General features: G+C 42.2%; 1 protein-coding gene across 1 annotated transcript; it reads left to right on the top strand.

Annotated features, from left to right (window-relative positions):
• The first annotated feature begins 11,656 nt into the window (after positions 1-11,656).
• On the top strand, positions 11,657-20,850 carry slc38a2 (solute carrier family 38 member 2). Its single transcript, XM_044021904.1, has 16 exons — positions 11,657-11,986; positions 13,362-13,481; positions 13,594-13,669; positions 13,757-13,872; positions 15,048-15,121; positions 15,230-15,322; positions 15,529-15,604; positions 16,396-16,478; positions 16,607-16,665; positions 16,954-17,121; positions 17,222-17,301; positions 17,420-17,520; positions 18,219-18,343; positions 18,434-18,578; positions 18,677-18,774; positions 18,885-20,850. Exons 2-16 carry the CDS (start codon positions 13,363-13,365, stop codon positions 18,999-19,001), a joined length of 1,530 nt encoding a protein of 509 aa, XP_043877839.1. The 5' UTR covers positions 11,657-11,986; position 13,362; the 3' UTR covers positions 19,002-20,850.
• The last annotated feature ends 1,630 nt before the right edge of the window (positions 20,851-22,480 follow it).

Here is a 22,480-nt window from a genome sequence, read left to right as displayed (position 1 = left end):
GCTGAACTTGCAGCCGACGCACAACAACCAGAAAGCGAACATACGGCCAGTGGAAGTAGGCTGCAGAGGGTTCGTAGCCACCTCAACATCCAGGGTAGACCTCTCCAGGGAAGAAGAGAGAAGGGGAGCCAGTGTCTGTGGGCCTTCAAATGAGTTTGATGGCATCTAGGGAGTGAACCTGGGATGCTGGGAGTCATGGGCCTATCAGTGAAAGACCCAAGAAGGAGGGCGCCCACTTGACAACCCAATGGATGCCATCACTCAATTGACCATCCCACAGGGTGTCATCGGTCCTATTATTTGCACATCGGAGGAACAGTGGTGGAAGTGGTCTCCAGCCTCGGGTACCTGGGCGTGCATCTGAAGGATGACCTCACCTGGAGCAGCAACACTTCCAGCCTGGTCCGGAAGGCACACCAGCGCCTGTACTTCCTCAGGAGTTTGCGACACGCTGGACTTGGCACGGCAGCAGAGAAGAAGGCTCTGCAGAGAGTGGTGAAAGCTGCACAGAGAACTGTGGGCAGCAGCCTTCCCACCACCACGGACCTCTTCACCTCCAGATGCAGGAAAACGGCCACCTGCATCATGCACCCTTCATCCCCTCTCCTCAGGCAGGAGGCTACGGAGCATCAAGAGCAGGCCAACGAGACTGAGAAACAGCTTCTACCCTGTCAGACTCATGAACTCTCTGTAGCCCCCATAGCCTTCCTGCCCCCAAACAAGCAACTACCCTCCACGGTCTGTACTGTTAAAATCTGTTCTCCTCATTAAAGCCATTTTAAGGAAAGGACAGGAAAAAAGCAATGTTTTCATTACATGGCACTTCTGGAAAATAACTAGTACATTGTTTTACCGTAGTTGACACTTCACCTCTTCCTGACATCAGGTCCCAGTTTGTGTCTTCACTTTTAGCTGCAGACAGGAAACTGTCATAGTGTAAGTATTTCATTACACTTCCTGTGTTCAGTGGACAAGAGACACGCAGAGTAGACAGGAAGTCAGAAGTTTATCATGTACTGACAAGCCTGTGTTTCTCAATCTCTCAATCACTAACCACTATTTCTGTATGATGTTCATTTTTGGTACGAAAATATACCAAAAACACACACACACACACACATATTCTCTCTCACATTAACCAATTTAACCACATTCACAAAATTGAATATCAAATATAACATACTGCACCTCCATTTTTAGGGACTATTAAAACATTTTTTTTTGTCTATTTTATCTTCATTTAACCCGGAGGAAGTTCCTTGAGATAGATAAATCTTTTTTACAAGAGAGACGGCAAAACCAACTCACCACACACAGCTCAATTGTGAAACACATTCAGTAGAGAATAAAAAACAACAGTGAAATGTATGAACAGGAGGAGAACAGAAGCAACTCGACTAACACTTGTGCCCTCCTCAAATTTGCTACCTTTTGGACACCTTTGTGACAAAAATGTACACCTATGAAAAACTGCTTTTAAATCATCATACAACAAGAGTTGAAGACTTTAAATGCCAGTTTAATTATTTGAATTAATTTCTAACTTCCTCTGTTGCTGCAGTTACCATTACAAAAAATAAAAAAAAATAAAATGCAAAATAAAATACTAACACAATCAAATCAATTTTGATTTTGTTGACATATCCAAGACGCTAATCACCACCAATGCCCGATCCCCCTACTATTTATTTATAATTGATGATTCAAATAATTATTAAACATGGATTTTCCTTTTTTAAATTTAGATTATACTGTATCTTCAAGTTTCTGCAAATGACACCATGGAGAAGGAGCAAGGTAAGGAAAGGCCCTCTTCCTCAATTCAGTTTAAATAAAAAAAAAGTATTTTCTATAACCTTTGACAATGCAAATTGCAAATCTCAAAATCTTATTGTATAAACTGTATTAACATTTGTACAATAAATCTCTATGTGTGTGTGTGTGTGTGTGCGTCTGTTGCTGCTCCATTAATTCCACTGCCCTGACTTTACCCTGCGCTGTGAACTGATTTACCTTTCCGTGCCCTTTTTCCATTTTTTTTTCCCTCTCCCCGCTGCTAGTCCAAGACGATCGGACTCACTTTGTGTTTTAAGAGCTACACTATCACGCACAAGTACACAAACACACATGTACCGCCCCACAAAGCAAAGCAGCTGGAGCTGTGCGAGGAGTGAAACTGAAATAACTATCTTCACAGTTTTACGTCTTTTTCAGGTCAAAAGCAGCCGAAAAGCCAAGTTTCAGTTATAATCTAAACATGGGAAAAAAACACACATTGTGTTACATTTCCCACATTACAATGTGTTCTTATTTAGATGGATTTCAGTCAAATTCACTTAACAGAAAAAGGAAGAAATTGGAAAGAAATCAAACAAAATCAAAGATAATCACTAAGTGGAAAACTTGCAGTAATAATAAATGCAAAATACACCACATTGCAGGATAAAAAAAAAAAAAACTGAAGCCTCTTAATTAATTATTGCTGTGTTTTAGTTCGAACCTGTAACAAATCAGAATTAAACAGATTTAACAAAGACATTTTAGATTAAAATTTATTTAAATTAAAATTTAAAATAAATGATTTGTAATCATTGACCTTAGACCAGGATGTTTTTAGTCAAAGGCGCAATTGTTTTGCTCTGCCTGAAGACTAGAAGTGACTATAACAACGCGGGTCTGAAACTAGTACTGGTATCATACTGGAGGTGAGGTAGGACATTTCAATCATCATAGCATTTGAAACGAACTTTAAAAAAAGATTTATTATTGACTATTGTGCTGCCAAATAATAATTCATGTGTGCAACAATTGTTGAGAGCGACCTCTGACACATTTGTTTTGCCAGTCTTTCAGTCTCCACTCTCTTTGTGAGAGAGCGTACATCCCACAGCAGCCCGGCAGAGGTGGACAGGGAGTCAGTGGGTTCACAGGGACGACCGAGGGCCATCCTGGGTGGAAAGTTTTTGGAGAGTGAGACGAACGGCCTGGCCCTCCCCTCTGGGGCCCCTAAGACTAACGTGATCCCTCCATTTGTGCCCTTGTCATAAAGAATGCGCCCGCTAAACCACTTTCCCACCAGTAAGAGGATTACTGAGGTAATGCTGCTGAATTAAGAGATGCTCCAGCACATCTTGACATAGGAAAGATGATTTTTTTTTTTCCAATGGATGTATCTGGTCAAAACTAAACTCATGGAGATGGGAGCTGGAAATATTGGTGTTGGTTTTAGTTATCTGTGATTATTTGAGCGTTTGTCCTCTTTGTAACACTCTTGTTTTGTGCTGAACGAAGCATGAAATGAGGAAGCATGTCATTACTCTCAACAGTCATTTTTCCTCCCTTAGCTTACCAAGAAACCACCCATGGACCTTTCTAGGAACGATATTTTAGAGTCTAGCACTAATTTGAGTGTCTCGTTTTGTTAAGTATAACTCACCAGATACAGTAAGCACTAGTCTAGTGTATGCCGGTGAACAAAGTTCTTGGTTACAGAAAAACTACTGAGCAGATTTTGGAGGATAATTCTGTTTTCATAATGGATGATCACATGAATTGTTGTGTTTCTGGTTGGTCAGAAGGAACCGTGTATATGTACAGTACATACAGAGAGTGTGTCTGTTCTACAGATAAATAATCCACACACAAAAAAAACTTGACTAAAGTTTTGATTTCCTGGTGCGCAAGTCAAATGATTGGTAGGATAATAAATATACCACACCGACACTGGGCAAAAAACCTTCAAATTCAGGTTTAAAGGGGTTTCTGACCAGTGGAAATGAGTTTACTCGGCGTCCAGTCTAAATAACCGAGGAGCACAAAGTTTGTTTTATCTTCACTTAGTTTCTTCTTCATCTTTTGCTCTTTTTTTCAATGACGCAAAGTCCTGAACATTTTTTGGTGCAAGACAAATACGCACATTCGTCTTTTCTGTCAATTAACAGCCATTAGCCATGAATGTTTCTATTTTTTCACTTATGAAGTCACATTTTACACACAAATATTAGTGTGAAAGGGACCATCTTCATTTTGGCTGTTCCAATATGACGCAATCTCAACAAACCTTTTGTTCCTAATATGAGTTACGTGCAATCATTTCGAAGCTAACGCTGCGATGGAATGCAACTGGCGTGGAAAACTGTGTGAAAATTCAATGGTTATTTTGGCGTTTGAGGTAAATCTACTGGAGTGCAGTGACGGTTGTTGGATTTTTCCCACTGTGTTCGGAGGTTGTGTTTACGTAGTGACCTTGATCCTGTCGCAGGCCTCACGTCCGATCAGGATCAACTACGCCTCTGTGTGCGCGCGTATGCGAGCGTCACAACAAGGTTTCCAAAAGATAACTCACGTCCTTTTTGGCGACCTGTTTGCTTTTCAGTCTGATGGACACCAGCCTCTTTTGTGTCACCAAAATACAGCGGCTGCACTCACACGCCCACAGAAAAAGGGGCACAAGCGCACCCACATGTGGAACATGGAATTTAAGATTAAGCTAACAGTTGAAAACTCACCAGTCCCAGAAACTGTAGGATCCTACACCAGTTCAGCTCTCACGCATTTGACCCCTGCAGAACTTTTCATTCACACCTGAAACAGTTGAGGAAAAAACCCAACATTTATTTTCCTAATAAAGCATGAGGTCTCCTCCTGTGTGGAAAAAAGGGAAGAAAAAGTTGCCAGTCTATATTGTAATAAAGATCCTCCTCAGAGGTCGACTATTCCAAGAAGACACACAGTGGGGAAGGGGTAAGTAAGTTTGAGGAGCAAGAAAATCCACGGAAAATGAAAGTTTAACACATAGAGACAGGCGGGGGGACTGGACACAGGAGGGGGGGGCTTGGTGGGAGACTGGCACATTTAGAGGTGATGTTCATTTGGACAGTATACACTGGACTTACATAAGAAATGGACAGGAGGTTACCCACTGTGGGATGCTTGGACCTTAACTGGTCATTTGTGTGGATACTGTTAAAGGGAAAGTTCAGATTTTGTGTAATGTGCATATATGTGGTATTTGCACATTGTCAACACTGACTTTGCCGAGCACGCCACCATTTACATGAACCACCCTGGGACACAGAAACTCATTTGCACTGATAATACGTGTGACAGCAGGGACACAAGAGTTTTAACGGTTTGGTTTGGTACAGTACGTATTTTTTTTATGTGATTCCATTGGCAATAGTGCCAAAATAACCAACCACTACTGTTCCATTCTTTGGTACCTTTCCCTTGGCACGTACCAGAGTGAAATGGCACAGTACAGTCAGGGCGGAGCCACACCAGCGACAGTCAGTCACAGCAATCACAGTCGCTGATTGGGTGACAGAAAAAGAATAAATAAACCATGGAAGTTGAAGCAAACACCCGCCGTCTATTCTCCGTACAAAGACTGACGTCCTGTTGAAACAAGCAGCCACAAATCGGGCAGGAAAATAACAGCCGTTACGATTTCACGCTACGTATCACACTCCAAACTGTACTGTACCATGATGGAAACACAGCATTACATGGCATTGTTAGTCTGACTAAACCACACTTTTATGTAAACATGTTCCGCCAACTGAAATTGTACAAAGTCAAATTTCTAAAGTGCCCAGACAATGTGGTTCGGAGTTATGCTACTATTGCAGATTAGCACTCAAGCTGGCCTGAGTGGTGAAATTCAAGGATTTTCTAGGCTGATAAGGAGACTGATTATATGCCCTTATCAGCTTAAAGAATTAAAGACATTCTTAAGTAAATGTATGTCAGTAAGTAAATGAATATGAAGACTGGCACCCGACATGCTAGCAACTAGCCAACTAAACTAATCAAAACATGACAAAAGACCTAGTTTGATGATGTCAGGAAACAGTGTGGAATCATTGTTGACTTCTTCACCATTGTCAAGGTAAATCTTACGATGCCACTTATGGGGTGTGGCCCCAAAGGTAATGCATCTGATGTCATTCAAATTTAGGAAGCATTTGGAAGCATTTTGGCTAATTTAAAGACACTATTCAACAAGTTATATTTGTCTTTTTAGATATTTTAATGCAGCAATGTCACATATTGTATATACAGGCAGAGTTTTTGTTTGCTATTTGCTACATTTGAATGTGTTTTCTTGTGACTTCCATGTTGGAAGTCCTTTGTTCTGGTTTACATAAACTCACCGAACAGGGCGGCAGTAGACCAGCAGCTCCTGCGTCTTCAAGCTAAAAAATGAAAGTTAACATTTCCTCTATGAAACAGGTGTTTTCACTCCCAGATGATTACACCTATGTGGTTGGGTGGGGAAGTGGGCGGGGCTATGTAAAAACATAAACGTGAGAGAAGCCCCTCCTCCTCATGTAGCTGAAAGAGATCATATTCAGTACAGAATGGAAACACAAGAGAAAAGAACCTAGTAGTAGTAGTAGTAGTTTGTTATGGTAATAAATAATAATGTATAGAACTTGCTGTGGTGAGTGTGTGGAGGAATGTCATTCAATAGTTGAATGAGAGAGAAAAAAATAAGAATTTATCCACAAGTGACCTCAACGAAACAGGATCTCCAAACACACTGAGTCACTCGTCAAGTCGAACCAGTCACAGGTTACACATATAAAGGTTGTTCCTCCTGTTTATGTCCTGAAAGCAAATGTTAGACTTTCACTCAAGCTCACTTTTGCTGAGCCATTGTCATTTCTATTTTGTTCACATTTGACATTCGCTGTCCACCATTTTGCAATGAATTGCTTAGAAGATTTCAAATAAAAAACAAATCAAATGTCACGTTAGCATGTTAGCTTCTCCTTCGCTTTGCATTAGCACATGTAGCATTGTTGTGCGATACATAAGTAAGAGTGGAATCTATCATGTCTCATTCTCACCAGGAAGTTGTTGTTGTTTGTTTGGGGTTTTTTGTTTTAATCATATTATTATTGTGTTATAATGACTCAGCAACGTCATCAAAGTTGAGCGACCAGTTATTTATCTAGTGTAGAGCAACGAGTACAGCACTCAGTGCACCACAATGTCATAACCTAATGTTGCTCATCTCAAGTGACACGTTTGCAGACACCCGAGTAAAAAAAATGTCTCATAAAAGTAAAGATTTTAAAAGACTGCCAGCTGAACAGTGTTGCAAGCCTTTCTACTCATGCTTCAAATCGCCCTGTTTCTTGTGAAAGCTGTGGTTTCCTCCATTGATAGTGAGGACAGGGACAGGATGTCTCCTGTAGCATTTCACCAAATGATTACAAAATAACAGCCTACACTACAACTACGATGGTTGACAATTAACTTCTCAGAGGACGTCATCCGACATCAGCATGTCTTCATACTCTGCATAGGTGTGTGTGTGTGTGTGTGTGGCAGACTAATTCCCCAGAGTAATTAAACAACAAAAAGCAACACACCCACACCAAACTCTGCATTGACTTCTATTCATTTTAAAGCCTGAACGCATTACCCCAAACCTGAATCACAAGCAGCCAATGCTTAACCTTAACCTTAACCTTAACTTAACAGTACTTTACATCCTAACACTGACCTCTACCAGGACCTCATAAATTAAATACGGTAGGACCTAATGAGGACGACTGGTCCTGACAAGGTCAAGTACATGCACACACACACACCCATATGAGTTTGCTGAGTGGCATTGTTGTGGGCTTACAACCCAGAGGCAGCTTAATCATGCATTATACAGTTCACAGTGTCAGCTCGGATCCAGACGCCGTTACAGTGAACGCCTTGTTTCGTAAAACTTCTCAGGAATTGGCTCCCGGTGTGACAGCGGCCACATGACACGGTCGGCATTTTTCAGTCGCAGGGGTCGGCGAGAACTGACAACCCTGTTGAAGAGGGAATGAGTTGTCACGTTCTCTTTACCGTGGTTTCTACCCTTGTTGACTATTTCGACCACACCTTCACTTAACAGGCCAACCATGGACACTCCCTCAGCTACACTTCCTGATCTTCCTCCAGTGGGTTCATTCACATTGTAGTAAATGTTCCTCTGACCCCTGCTCCAGTTTCCTGAGCCTTCTTAGGTCTGCTGGCTCGAGCTAAAACCCCAAACAAAGGCTTGTACATAGAGTGAGACACACAAATGTACTAATGTGGGACTGAGAGCTGTGGAATGCACAATGTATGTGTGTGTGTGTGTGTGTGAATGTGACACAGATTATGAGTATAAACACAAGTTTTCTTCACCTTTGAATAATTGATTTCTCTCATTTTTAATGTTAAAAATGTGCCATCTGTGTTTGCTGTGTTCTGTTTCTCTTCTGTTGACATGATAATGAATATGAATAATTACATTATAATTACTATTTTTAGATTATTCAAACATTGTCAAGTCTGAGCAGTGAAGTGGAGTGAAGTCAGGAAAAACTAAAGTACTAGTGTGTATAGCATCTGAGTTACAACTACACTACAAAGACGGGACTTCCTTTTTGGGGGGGGTGGGTTCTTTTTTCTGTTAATGAAAAAGGAGAAATTGAGTGACCTTTACAAGAAAATGTCTGCACATCATTAAAAAAATCCTTCCTCGTCACTATGGAAACAGTGATCACTCTCAGAGGGTAGAATGTCTGCAGTAATCATGTGTCATAAGATCTCAAAGCTCAAAATTAATGTGAGGCCTAAAAGAAATTGGGAAGCGGTTCCTGGTATAAAGACAGAATGATGTTGCATCATGTGTCCAAGACAAAAGACCCCTTTATTTCCCTTCACCTGCAGCTGATTCCTGCAGTCAAACCTGAAGTGATTTCTTTGTTATATGAGCAAAGAAACTGGAAAATAATCACATTTAAGAAGCTGAAAAATCTGAAAACTGTTTCTCAAAATGACTCATTGATCGTCAAAATAGTTAATAGTTAGTCTGGCGTGTGTAGCTGTAGTACAAGTGGTAATAGTACAAGTAGTAGCGAGCCTTAAGAGTAAAAGTGGTATTACTACACCACATTGTGAAATGTATGACTGCACATTCACAGTAAATTACAGACTGTATGTCTTCTGTAAATCACTGCGTCCACAACACTGTACTTTCATGGCATAAATACTGTATTTATCAGTGTAGATTACACTTTAAAGATTCCTCCAGAGGGGTTTATTATAATGCAGGAAATAATTGACAGCGGACCATCGTAAAAAAGATGTTGTGAGTTTTGCAGTGGAGGGAGATAGTGACGAAGAATGTGTGCGTAATCCTTATCAGGATGTTGTAAAGCAGCAGAAAAACAGTTGTAGTATTAGCAGCAGTTGCAACAGAAGGGAACATTAGTTTCCAGTCCTGGAATTCAAAGGTTTTTCCATACGCCAGCCTAATAATTAACAGAGTGTGCTACGCTCAGTCCTCACTACATTAATAATAAACTGGAAACCAGAGCTGTGGAACATTTCCCTCTGTCTCTCTCTCTCTCTCTCTCTCTCACACACACACACACACACACACACTACACCTGACCTAACGAGATGAGCCAACATAATTGAGGATCAGGATGGCCGCTGTCACATGACGCCGTTTGAGCGTAATCTCCTTTAGATATGGAGGTCTGCTTTGAAGCTGCGCGCCCACCCTGATGTGGACCGACAGGCGTCCGGGCCACTTTCAGTCCACTTTCCCTTCAAAGGAAATACATCTGACACGAACCTGCGTCTGCGTATCTGACAAGATGTGCGAGTTATCGATCGAGAAAGTCAAGAGAGGGGCAATTCTTGTAAATAACAAACACCTAAATCACATAAATGTGATTGTGTAGTTGTAAAAATGGGAATTGTTTATCTTCATTTTCTGGCAAATGAACATGATTTCACCTTCATTTTTACAACACTGGGCCTTTTCCACCACAACAACAACACAATTTAGTGAAGTAAGTGCACTTAGCTAAAGGTTATAGATCAATAGAACATTAAAGCCATTTGCCAGGATCAAATGTTGTGCCGTTGTACGTTTGCAAACAACAGTCACATTTCTGAAGCACAATTACATGAATTATTCACGAGTCTACACACATGTGCGTGTCAACATGACACTGTTTTGACTCACTGCAGTGCTTTCGGGTAAAGAGAGGAAGCGAGGATGATGGTGGTTAGTACCTGGTTAGGCTTAGAGCTCTGCATCCAAATACACAGCAACATCACACCATGACTTCTGCTATCAGCCACAACTCAAATAAAACTCTATCTCACATTCAAACTCTTGAGCGTTACTGTGTGTCACTTTCACAAACAGGTTCAAATAAACAAATGCAACACTTACTAAACCTAATGGTGAACTTGGCGATAGCTAAACATAAAGGATAATTAGTGGAACACCTCAACGTAATGTTTTGCGTATTTCAAATGGTTTAAGTTGCTGATAAAACACTGATAATGATATCACTGTAACTAACACCAAGCGTCGTTATGATTAATAATGAAAAGTATTGTGGTGTAGTCCTGCCGTCCAGGACTCTGACTCAAAAGATGACTCCAGTACTGTTGACTTGGACTTAAACTAGACTGGATTCAGACTGAAAAGTCGAAGATAAGAGCTGTGACTAATTCTCGTATAAAAATATACACATGTCACATGTTTGAAAATGAAACTTTGAAACAAAAAAAATGTGTGAGAGACACACGAGTACGTACTTCTCGCTCCTCCTTCCTGTGGGTGTTTTCTCGATAGTCATGCAGCTCTTGGCAGACACTAAACACTGGACGTTCCTTTGATGACTTAAATGCTGACAATTTGACTACTACTTTTTTTAGTTTTTTAGTTTTTTTTTGGTGGCTGGGACTTGAACACTGAGGCCTAGACTCAGACTCAAATTTGAACTTCTTGGGGACTAAACTTAAAGTAGTGGCGAGCTTGTTATCGTATGTGCTGTTTCTATTCCTGAGTCATGTAAAGGTTTTGTACACTTATTTCCACTTGCCATACATCCAGGTTCTATTTTCATCCACATATATCCAAGTCTCTCTCGAATCAACAATACATGGAAATTATTTATTTGACATTCCAAACTGTAGACGCCTGGTTTATTAACATAACGCTGAAAAAAACCTTTTTTTCAACATTTTCACCTATCCTAGCCCAGCGTATAACACCGGGAGCGAGTGTACACTAAATATTTTCTATTTTAATATATCTACCATCGCCATCAAAGACATCAAAGATATCAAAGCTCCACGGTGCCCTTTAACTAATAACATCAAAGGTCCACAATACCACACTCCACAGTCAGTTGACTCCTTTAAGTGTTCACATATCACAGTGTAACGTACAGTATAATCCTGCATTAATCGATTAAACTAAATATACACAATACTCGCTCCTGTCACACTCAACTCAGAATTTGATGACTCTCACTTAAACTTGAACATTGGGGACTCGACTTCAATACTATCAGATGCTTTATTATACGGCAGTTGATTGATTGATTGATTGATTGATTGTTTGATTGATTGACTGACTGTAGTCATTGATCAACCCGCTGATAAACTCAGTACAGTGCTGGTCTGTAATACAGTGTCCGTAGGTTTCCACTCTCTAGGTCACTCCTCTGTTTGTACACAAACCTATGGCTGCGTTAGGGTAAGGGAAAAAAAAGAGGAGCCACGCCTACTGTTCGCTCCTCTCCTCCATTCTTCCTCCCCTCCCCCCTCCGTCTGAGCTGATGCAACGCTCATCTTTATAAAGGGTGAGTCTCCACCTCTCCCTGTAGCAGATCAGGGAGCTGTAATTGAGTGCGCCACTTCTCTGTGGAAATTGCCTTAATTGTAGTGACTACATTTAATTCCTGTCTTGCGTCAGCTTTCTTTGCGTGTTTATTTGCTGCTTGGGCCAGTGTTTCTGACTCTGATAACAGAGGGTTCTTTCTAAACGATATTTCAGCTTTTTTTTTCGTTCATATTTTCAACGACATCCACTGAAGGATCAGCGGGTCTCTCGTGAAGAAATCATCTGGACATCTTTTCATTCATTTTTCGCACCAGTGGAAGGATTTTACAGGGTTCCTGCCTCATCTGAAAGGTAAGACTGCCGGCATTTTCTCCACTGACAGTCAGTCAGTCAGTCAGTGATGAGTGGGTGTAGACGCGGCGGCACAACTCTCCTAATCCATTCACTGTCTGGTTTCATTTGCTTTGAATTCTGAAGATCACTTCAATTAAAATCAAGATGTTGTCTCTTATTTGAGCCCAGCTAATTAATATTACATCTATATCCTACCACATTAAATGAATGTTAGTTGCCGACCCCCCTCTGAGTGACCTGAGGCTTTATTTGTAAGCAGGTCAGTCCTGGTCTAAATAAATATATGATGAGTGTGGTGCTGCAGTGCTGCTCTCGTGTCTGGAGGTGGTAGAACAGCTGTCACTGTGCCAGACCAAGAGTCAACACAAATGTCTCCATTCCAAAATATCACTGTCGCGCCTGTGTGTGAGTCCATTAGAGAAGTGGCTTTAATCAGAAGCACCAGACTGAATTTGAGCGCTCTCTGCGCTCTGCGCAAAATGGAGGGGCCATGCCCATAAAGGGACAACACGTGCCTTTGTTTCCATTGGAGCCGGTCCTGGATATAATGTCACTAAACGCCACTGGAGTCACTGCGCCTTTTTTTTCCTTCTTTTTTTTTAAGGGGAGGACGCACATGTGCGCACCTACTTAATGATTGTTGATATAAAGTTAAATATTAAATGATCAGTTTTAGTTCAATCTGGTTCTTTTATTAGGGAAACACAAATCACATATGTTGTGTGTGCGAAATAAAAAGACGCACGTTTCCATGTGGTTTAGAGGGAAAACGTGCGCAAAGTCTGCGGCGTTTTCTATGTTTTTTTTTTTTGTCATTCAGCGCCTGACAGTGTGATGCCGGTCTGGTATTTTTCCACTGCTGCGTCACCGACTCCCCCCCTCCCTCCCTGCAAAGGCGAGTCACATGACCAACTGCGCGGCCATAGGGTCCATAATATTGATTATTCTGAGGGGACGCGTGAACGCGCACAGCTCGACGAGCTGGAGTGGGCGGGCATGACGCAGACAACAGGAATGCGTTAAATTTGTAATAATAAGGAAAAGAAGAGGAAGGGGAAAAAAAGAAGTAAGATGAAGAATTAATTTATACAACACATTTTTAAGTGCGAGCAAATGACAAAGAAAAAAGAAGACAACATAGAACAACAAGAATAATAAGAATAAAAGATAAAAAGTAAATAATAAAAGCAGTAAAACACAAGGCAGTAATTCAACAATCAGACGCCAAGTGTGAGAATATACAAAACATACCAATGATAAAAAAGGGGGATGTCACATGAGGCAGTAATGCAACGTCACACATGCTAAACGCCCTTAAACCAACAAAGAAGATATATAAAATAAGTAAATGTGATGTGTCATTTTTCTGCAGTATGAATGAGATTGGCACCAGAACGGAGATGGAGTATCTGAACCAGTGTCAAGATGAAGACAACAGCAGCTTCAGTGGCATTGAGGCCACCTACCAGGACAAGAAAATCCCACTGGGCTGGTGAGGAGCGACTGCAGTACTTTTCACATCTGAACATAAACACTCCACACACCCCAAACGCCCCTGGTGTTCATGTCTTTAAATTCTCTTCTACTTCCTTTTCAAACCAAAGCTCGGATCTGGACCCAGAGAATCAGAAATTCCTCCCCGAAAACAGCCTGGGAAAGAAGAAGTATGAGACTGAATATGTAAGAGCTCCTCTTTGACTCCACTTCACTCCTCTCCTGTAAACACAGGTGTCACCGTTCCCTAACAGTCTCTCGTTTTCTCCACAGCATCAGGGCAATGCTTCCTTTGGCATGTCCGTCTTCAACCTGGGCAACGCCATCATGGGCAGCGGCATCCTGGGTCTGTCCTACGCTATGGCCAACACTGGCATTGCCCTCTTTGTGTAAGTCTCTAATTATTCATCCGTGTTCACAATAAAGAGACTGAAACATTTTTGAAAATGGAAAACCAGCTCTTGACACACATGAGTGTTGGTGTCATATCTCAGCCACAGCAGAGGAGAAAGCGTGTAGAGGTGTGGTTTCATTTGCTGCATCAAGGTCTTACGCTGTTTAGATACAGGGTGGTTATTCCCCGCCTGTGGTGTGTGTGTGTGTACCCTGAGGTGACTGCACAGGAGGTGGAAGGTTTATAAATGCTTACTGCCTCTCAGTCACGTTTGCTATAGTTCACTGTGTTCTAGTAAGAGCTCCCTCTACTGGTTATACAATGTAACCAATTTAAATTAGACCCTGGATTTGTGATATTTCCTCGCTGCGCCATTTTAAGTGTAAGCAAATTTGGAGATTGATGTTGTCAGGTGAACTAAGATGCCACTTCTCCTCGGGTCATACCACCACCTCAACAGCGTTCTCTGTCAAATTATTCAAATTATTCTAAAGTATTTTTAGAGAGCAGAATCACTTGTCCACTTGACAGTCGCACGTCTGTTTGAAAACACGAGGAGTGACAGGAGAAGCAGCTTAGCCGAGTTAATCCGGCTGCCTTTGGGCCAGAGTTACGTAAGGAGAGCACGGAGATCATGAATGGAGCAGGCGACGCTTCACTGTCGTCAGGCAGCTGACCAACCTGAGCCCGACAACTGCAGGAAGTGAGGGATTACAAATCGCGTGTATAGTTGCTCCCTATCTCAGATTAAGACGATGTCGCCAACAATGTGTTTGCGTTTCAAAAACACAAGTCTGTTGACATCAAACAATGATGCCATCCAGAGCATATATTTGTTGATCCCACCGTGTATAAAGTGATAACAGGTTGTGAGTGTCAGAGGCAGGTAGGCACGTCAAAGGCTTTAAGCAGCTGGACGATCAGAGTGTGTCTTTACAGAGCAGCTCTTAAATGACCCGGACTATTAATACACCAGGCACACAGTGCTGCTGCTGCTGCTGCTGCTGCATCACAAGGGCGCTAAGATCATCCCTTACAGGGAAAACGTTGCAGTTGATTCTCCCACTCACGAGAACGTCGTGACAAAGTGCACTCGAGTCACAAAACCTCTTGTCCTGCCTCAGGCTGAGGAGAATTAACATTCCTCTTTATATTGGCCTCTGTTTACAGGATTCTCCTCGTGGCTGTCGCCATCTTCTCCTTGTATTCTGTCCACTTGCTGCTGAAGACGGCCAATGAAGGAGGTGCGTATCTGAGACAGCCGTGTATCAGTGTCTTCTTTGGATTTAATTTTTTTTTTTCTTAAAAAGAAGCCAACCTTTAATTTGTTTTCTGTTATTTCCTCTCCATAGGTGCACTTGTGTACGAGCAGCTGGGCTACAAAGCCTTCGGGTTGCCGGGGAAACTGGCTGCATCCTTCTCCATTACCATGCAGAACATTGGAGGTGAGAGACCGTGGCTTTTTGATTAAACTATTTGTTTTCCGTATTAATCACGCTCTCTATATCCAAACTGAGTGGATGTTGGAAAAACAACTATTGTCAGGCTTTGTTTTTGGAAAGTGGAGTAGCTTCCAGTAGAAACAGGAGTCTTTCTTTAAGCACGGTGTTGTTCCGTGGAAGTGCTAATTGCTTTTTATTGTCTTTTTCAGCCATGTCAAGCTACCTCTACATCGTCAAATACGAGCTGCCCATCGTCATTCTGAATTTTGTGGGACCCAACAATGAGTGAGTGATCAGATATCTTCAGGCCCGGAAAGAGTTGTATACGTTGTTATTGTATATAAGAAAATATCATCCGGTATCTGAGAATCTTGACCCACAGTTAAACATCGGCGCCACATTTTCCCTCTCCGTTGAACACAGAGTGAAATAAATGTGTTCCAAGGAACCGGTCTGATCTGCCTCGATCGGCTTTTGGCCAAAGAACAATCGATAGAGTTTCGGTAACGATTTATCTGTGGCAATGAAAATATCTATAAAGCAGTTGTGCAAGGACGTGTCATTTACTCATGCCACCGGATGTGTTCGTAGAGTCAGGACAGAAGTGTTGTGTTTGAAAAAAAAACGTTTAGACTTTCTAAATGACACAGACATCCGAGGTGAAGCCGCACAACAAAACCAAACTGCTGTCCTTTGTTTCCAACCCCCAAGTGCTGCTTGTCAGAGAAGTCTCTCTGTTGTAGCGGGGGAGGGATGACATATTAAAAGAACAGTCAGTCAGTCAGTGCTCAGTCGCTTCAAAGAGCCCTTTTAGGAGATACGGCTGGGTGCTGCGTCGAGACGGAGCGCGAGATGAGCTCACCACAGACTCGCTGCAAGTCCAAAAAACTGGCGCGGCTTAGTTTGTGAAAGATGCAAAAAGACACGGGATGTGTCAAGAATATTCTTTCAATGTGTCGTTTGTGCTCATCCTTCTACTACCAATGCTTACATTATATACTTAAAATAGATTGAATATAAGTATTATTTTTTTAATTACTTATGTGACTGACATGTGGTTCTTTGCTGTGTTATAGAGAGTGGTACACTAACGGAGACTACCTGGTGCTGCTGGTGTCCTTCTTCATCATCCTGCCCCTGTCTCTGCTCAAGAACTTAGGTAAGAGCTGCCTCCGTGTGTTTCTCAACATGTTCTGAACAAAAAAAAAAAGTCAAGAGTACTTTCCACAGGGTATCATAAAAACAGTAGCTCATGTGTTGGTGTGTTGCCTCCCCTCTCCTCTCCAGGTTACCTTGGTTACACCAGTGGTCTGTCTCTGCTCTGCATGGTGTTTTTCCTGGTTGTGGTGAGTCAAACACACACACACACGTATTTCCTGCACACCACATTGGCACATGAAGCAGTCTGTTGTTCCAGAGACGTCTTAAGTCAGAGAGCACGTTTCAACTTTTCCACAGCAGCTCCCCTTCCTTTGGAACTCTGGGAATTCATAGTGATTTCATAGTGATTTCATTAAACCACTGTCATGAAAAACACAACAAAGTAACTCTGGCATCTTTTTACTGATTCCTGACACTAGTGTAAATGTCAGCACACAACGCTCACATCTACAACCTCTTCATTTGTCCTCCAGGTGATCATCAAGAAGTTCCAGATCCCGTGCCCTCTGCCCGAGGACGTCCACGCTCTCAACGAAACCTTCAGCAAGCTGCTGAACTCGAGCTTGTCCCAACTAAACTCCACCGCCGTGGACTACAGCGAGGACGCCTGCACGCCGAAATACTTTGTCTACAACTCGCAGGTGAGGCTCTTTGACGCGCAAAAGTGCAGAGAAGAGATCGTTTGTGCCACAAAACCCCGATCAATCGTATTCATTTTGTCGCATTTTCGTGGCCCTCCAGACCGTCTATGCCGTTCCCATCCTGACCTTCGCCTTCGTTTGCCACCCGGCCATCCTGCCCATGTACGAGGAGCTCAAAGAGTGAGTGCGCAACTTTCTTTTTATCCAGCTGCGGCCTTATCAGCACGATGCCAAATTAAAATTTTCGGATTGATGTGATTTTTGTGTCTCAATTCAATATTTTGTCTCTTTTCAACAGCCGCTCCCGCAGAAAGATGCAGGGCGTCGCCAACGTGTCCTTCCTGGCCATGTTCATCATGTATCTGCTCGCCGGACTTTTCGGATACCTGACTTTCAATAGTGAGTCTTTCAAGTTTTGTAAATGCACCACAATGCACTGGAATCAAATGACTACAATGCAACAATGAGTTAACAACACCAGTGTGGGTGTAACAAGCAGTCATTGCACCCAAAGTATTGTCAGAGCAGGTCATTGACCCAGAGTTAAGAGGACAAGCCTCCAAGTCTTAATTAAATACAGATACAAAAACTATCAAGGACAGGGCCAGGACTGTTACGTAAGACTGGGAAAAAACCCACCTGATGCAGAACTGACAAGGGCGCCAGCATGTTTGTGTTCCCGTTTGCCGTGGCTGGAACATCTGAGTGAATATAGAGAAGTGTTCTTGGAACAACTAACTGGTTATACAAGAACAGGGCTGCCAGCAACGGCTTCCTCAGTCGTCACAACAGGGCAAAGCTCTGCAAATAGTTTTTGAGCAAGGGCGTGTAGGGATTGAGAAATCATCGTGACGTTTGGAAAAGGCAAAAGTGAAGCCGAGCACAAACACGGCAGCTAATCTAACGGAAGGAAGAAAAGAAAGAACAGTCTCACTTTAGTGGCACCATTCTTTTCAAGTACAAACACACACAGTCATAATTCATGTCTCCCGTTTCTGTGGAATCTACATATTCGTCACGTGCATCTCGACCGGTTTTACCTGTTCTGCTTGTGAAGTGCTTCGGCTCTAAATGGAGTCTCGCCTCTTTCTCCACAGTTCACGTGGAGCCTGAGCTGCTGCACACGTACTCCAAAGTCTACAAGTCCGACGTGCTCCTGCTGGTCGTCCGTCTGGCCGTTCTGGCCGCCGTCACCCTCACCGTTCCCGTGGTGCTGTTCCCTGTAAGTGTCAAAGATCTTAGTTCCTCCTCCACACGGAAACAGAACTTTCCCTCTAGTGTCAGAATAACCTCCCCCCGTCTCTCTTGGTAGATTCGCACCTCCATCAACCATCACCTGTCCAGCTCGAAGGAATTCAGCTGGATCCGCCACATCATCATCACCGTGGTGCTGCTGGGATGCACCAACGCCCTGGTCATCTTTGTCCCCACCATCAGGGACATCTTTGGCTTCATCGGTGCGTGTCTCTCTGGGTTTAATGTCTAAAAAAGACAAACAAACTCCAATACAAATAATGTTATGTGACTAACGTTGGGATTTTCCTTCTGCTCACAGGTGCATCTGCTGCTGCTATGCTCATCTTCATCCTGCCCTCGGCTTTCTACATCAAACTGGTTAAGAAGGAGTCCATGAAGTCTGTGCAAAAGATCGGGGTAAGGAGGAGTTTTAAACTTACGCTCAACGCCCATGGACTGCTGGGACCCGTTCGCCGTGGTCAAAACACACCAGCTCATATTGTCTCTCTCTCTCTGTCTCTCTTTAGGCCACTGCTTTCCTGATGTGCGGCCTCGTGGTCATGATCGGCAGCATGACCCTCATCATCATGGACTGGATCCATAACGCTACAGTCAGCGCGGACAAGCACGACAACGGACACTAAAGCCCCGTGCCGCAGCCGGGATGGAAGCGAGAAAGACGGCGACAACCACAAGATCTTACAACAACAAAAAAGAAAAAGAGTAATGTAAATTAAGAAAAAGACAAGAACTCACTTGCTGCTCAGCTCTGACTTCCTGAGCAACAGACCATTGCCATTCCAAGAGAATGTATTGAAACTTTGTACAGTTTGCTGTTATAGGCCACAAAGATGGTGTTTTACTTGTTTTTTTTTCGTCTCCCTTTTTATCGTAGTTTTTTTGTTGTTATTGTCGGGTTTTTTTGCTCGTTTTTACTCTCTTTTTGGTACAGCTGAAAACAAATATATGAAGGTGCCTCATAGTCTTAGAGTTCACCATGCAGCTCACACTCAGGCGCGGCGTTACGTGCATGTGCACGAGTGTGGCTCTGACCTCAGATCTGGTCTTACTGGGAGAGGTACGTGCATCTGTTGACAGCAGGGGCAACACATTTGAATGTTTATCCTCCTTAAGGACAATTAAGTTCCTTCCAACATTTGTTTCATCTGTTTACTTCTTCTTTTTTTTTTTTATCCTTCTTCAACTTTGCCAAAAACAATTTATTTGTAAAGCATCTTTGTAAATTGAGAGCACTTACAGTTTAGCACACTTGTAAAAAAACAAAAACAGATTTGTCAGTTTTCACAGGCGAGGCCCTACCACGCCACCTGCTCAGTGTTTGTACCGAGGCTTTGTGACCTTGCTTATAGTGTCAGCTTTCCTTGTAACACATACAAGTCAACAGAACCTGCCTTTTTGAGCCCAACACTGGGAGCTGCAGAGTATCTCACAACAGGACTCTTGTCAAACTGTATTTATTCTTTAAAAACCTGCTGAAGGTCCTGTTGGAATCGCGTGTGCAGCGACGACACTACTGCTTATAAAAAAAACCTGGAGGCTGCTAAGCCGTCAGTTCCACCCTTCTATGTTTAAGGGCAGGGAGGGAAACTGAAACTGTTTTTCTTTATGAGAGAATACCTTGAATTTGACCACATCTGGTGGTTGTAATTTACCTGTAAAACTTGCAACAAAACAGAAAAAAAAAGAGAAAAAAAAGCAACCTTAAAACTAGAAAGTCAGTCGTGCTCTTTGCTACTGACGACCAAACGAGAGCGTCTGTCACCAGATTGCGAGTGTTACACAGTTTGGTTACACAGTTTTCTGCTCTTGGAAAATGTTTCACACTGAAGAACTTGAAAGCTTGATGGTGACTTGCTTCCTGTTGAGTCTCGCGCCCGACGGCGCGCTGTGCTTCCAACACTAACGTTAAACATCACCAAACTGTTGTTGTCCAACATCTATTTATGGAGAAACCATAAAATCAATGTAATTTAATCTATTTTACTATATTTATAATATTGTATGTACATACATGTGTATATATATATCTACTGAGTTCAACTGTATATACGCTTTGTTTTAACTTTTTTGATGAATTGGAGCTGTCAAACAAAAATGATAAACCCAAAACTGGTGAATTGACGATATCGAATTTGCTTTAACGCGCCAGAGCTTCTTCTGTTCGTCTTGGTTTGACCGACTGAATTTTCCCGCTCTGATTCTGTGAAAACTGTTACATGTGGAAATCCTCGAGAGAGGCCGCAGCGGTCTGTCTGTTTGTTTGTTTTTTTTTAACGGCGGCCCCTGAACACAAACCCCACCCCCTGTATTCACAAACTGTTGTATATGCTCGTCTTGGTTAGAGAGTATGTCAACCATCTCTGGACCTCAGGAGCAAAGAGGGCTTCGCCCACCAGTGTTACACTCTTGTTTCAATGAAACACTTTGTATATCCTGTAATTAATGTCAAATTAAAATCAAAGATAAAAACTATGACATGGTCTTTGTCGTCTTCATTATGTCTTCTGTCCGAGCGGAGTTTGTGACTGTAGTTTATGGGCACACAGAAATAAAAGTGGACATATTCCTTCTAATGTCTGGTCAGAGGCAGCTAAAGGTATTGATTTGAAGCAAAGTTTATACATTAGAACTTTTAAAACTATGTTTTTGAGGGAGAAAAAAAGTTCAGTAACCAATATTACCTGTTTATTTGCTACTTTTTGACTAAATTCACTTCTGCTTTGACATGCACAAAATGAAATAGATTTGATTTCCAGCATTAGGGCTGTAAACAGAGATAAGAGCTTCTTTTTTCCACCCCGTCACTTTCCCCTGTGGCCTTGAACACAAACCTGGATCAGCAAACCTGTGATAAGTGTCCAAACCGGCGCACAGATAAACTACAGCACAGCCTGTGTTTTTGCTGTTTCTCTGGACAGAGCCTTGAAATGTGGTCTATGACCTGGACCACAAGTCCTCACCATGAGAGTGACAGAGCCTATCAAACATGTGGAGTGTTTTAAAAGATGCAGTTACTCTCTACCTCAAACCACTGAAGACTGACGGGATCAGAACTGTGTGGTTGTGATTACTCATCCATGAAGGGACGTCTGTTCCTCTGGCGTTTCCTTGACAACACTGCTCCCTAGTGGTAACCAGAGGACAAACCAAGATGGGACGAATTTATTTTGGATGCAAATAACTTTCTTTTTTTTTCCATTATTGCAAAACCTGGAGGGAAAAGAACTCTAAATTTACTGCAGTGCTATATGTTGCAAAATTTACTGAAAACATAACAAAATAAGACGTTACTTGTTACATCTTCAAATATAAACTGGTGATCAACACAGTCAATCAAACTATGGTAAACACACACGACTTTGACTGATTGGATGCCGAATCGGCGATGTGGATAAAATGTGTCCTGTGAACTTTGAAAAATTCTGCTTTGTCAGTTTCAGGGGAACGGGAATTGAGTGGGTGATGACAAACTGTACACACACACAGACACATATATACTACCATGTAACTCCCTTAACATCTCTAACCAATATATTGAGAACTCAATATAAAGACTGTTTGTGTACAGACCTCCATCCATCTTGGTTGTACTTATTCTTCTATTGCTTTATCCTCCACACGAGGGTCACGGAGGGCAGCGGTGCAATTCCCAGCTGATATATAGAGTAAAAGATGGAGCACACACTGGACACGTCACCAGTCCATCACAGGTCTACATAGAGACAAACAAATATCCACTCTCACATCTGCAGTCAATTTAGAGTGTCCAATTTTGCCTAATCCCCAAATCTGCATGTTTTTGGGGGGGTTTGAAGAAAACCCATGCACACACAGGGAAAACTCCAAGCAGAAAGGCCTTGGATGTACCATTAAAAGCAATTTTCACATACTTTTCCATTCAATTTTCCAGTTTATCATCTTAATATGATTGATACCATACACTATGTACATTTTGGAGAGTAAAAATTACAATATTATATAACACCAAGTTTACATTTGCACCAAATACACTTTGGGACAGTGTTAAATGCGCCTCTTGGTCAAATAGTTAAATTTCAAATTTCAATTTCACAGTGTATTCAACTCTTGTGTCAAATCAACA

This window comes from Solea senegalensis, linkage group LG3, assembly GCF_019176455.1.
Source record: "Solea senegalensis isolate Sse05_10M linkage group LG3, IFAPA_SoseM_1, whole genome shotgun sequence".
NCBI lineage: Eukaryota > Metazoa > Chordata > Actinopteri > Pleuronectiformes > Soleidae > Solea > Solea senegalensis.
This window is presented reverse-complemented; position numbering and strand designations above follow the sequence as displayed.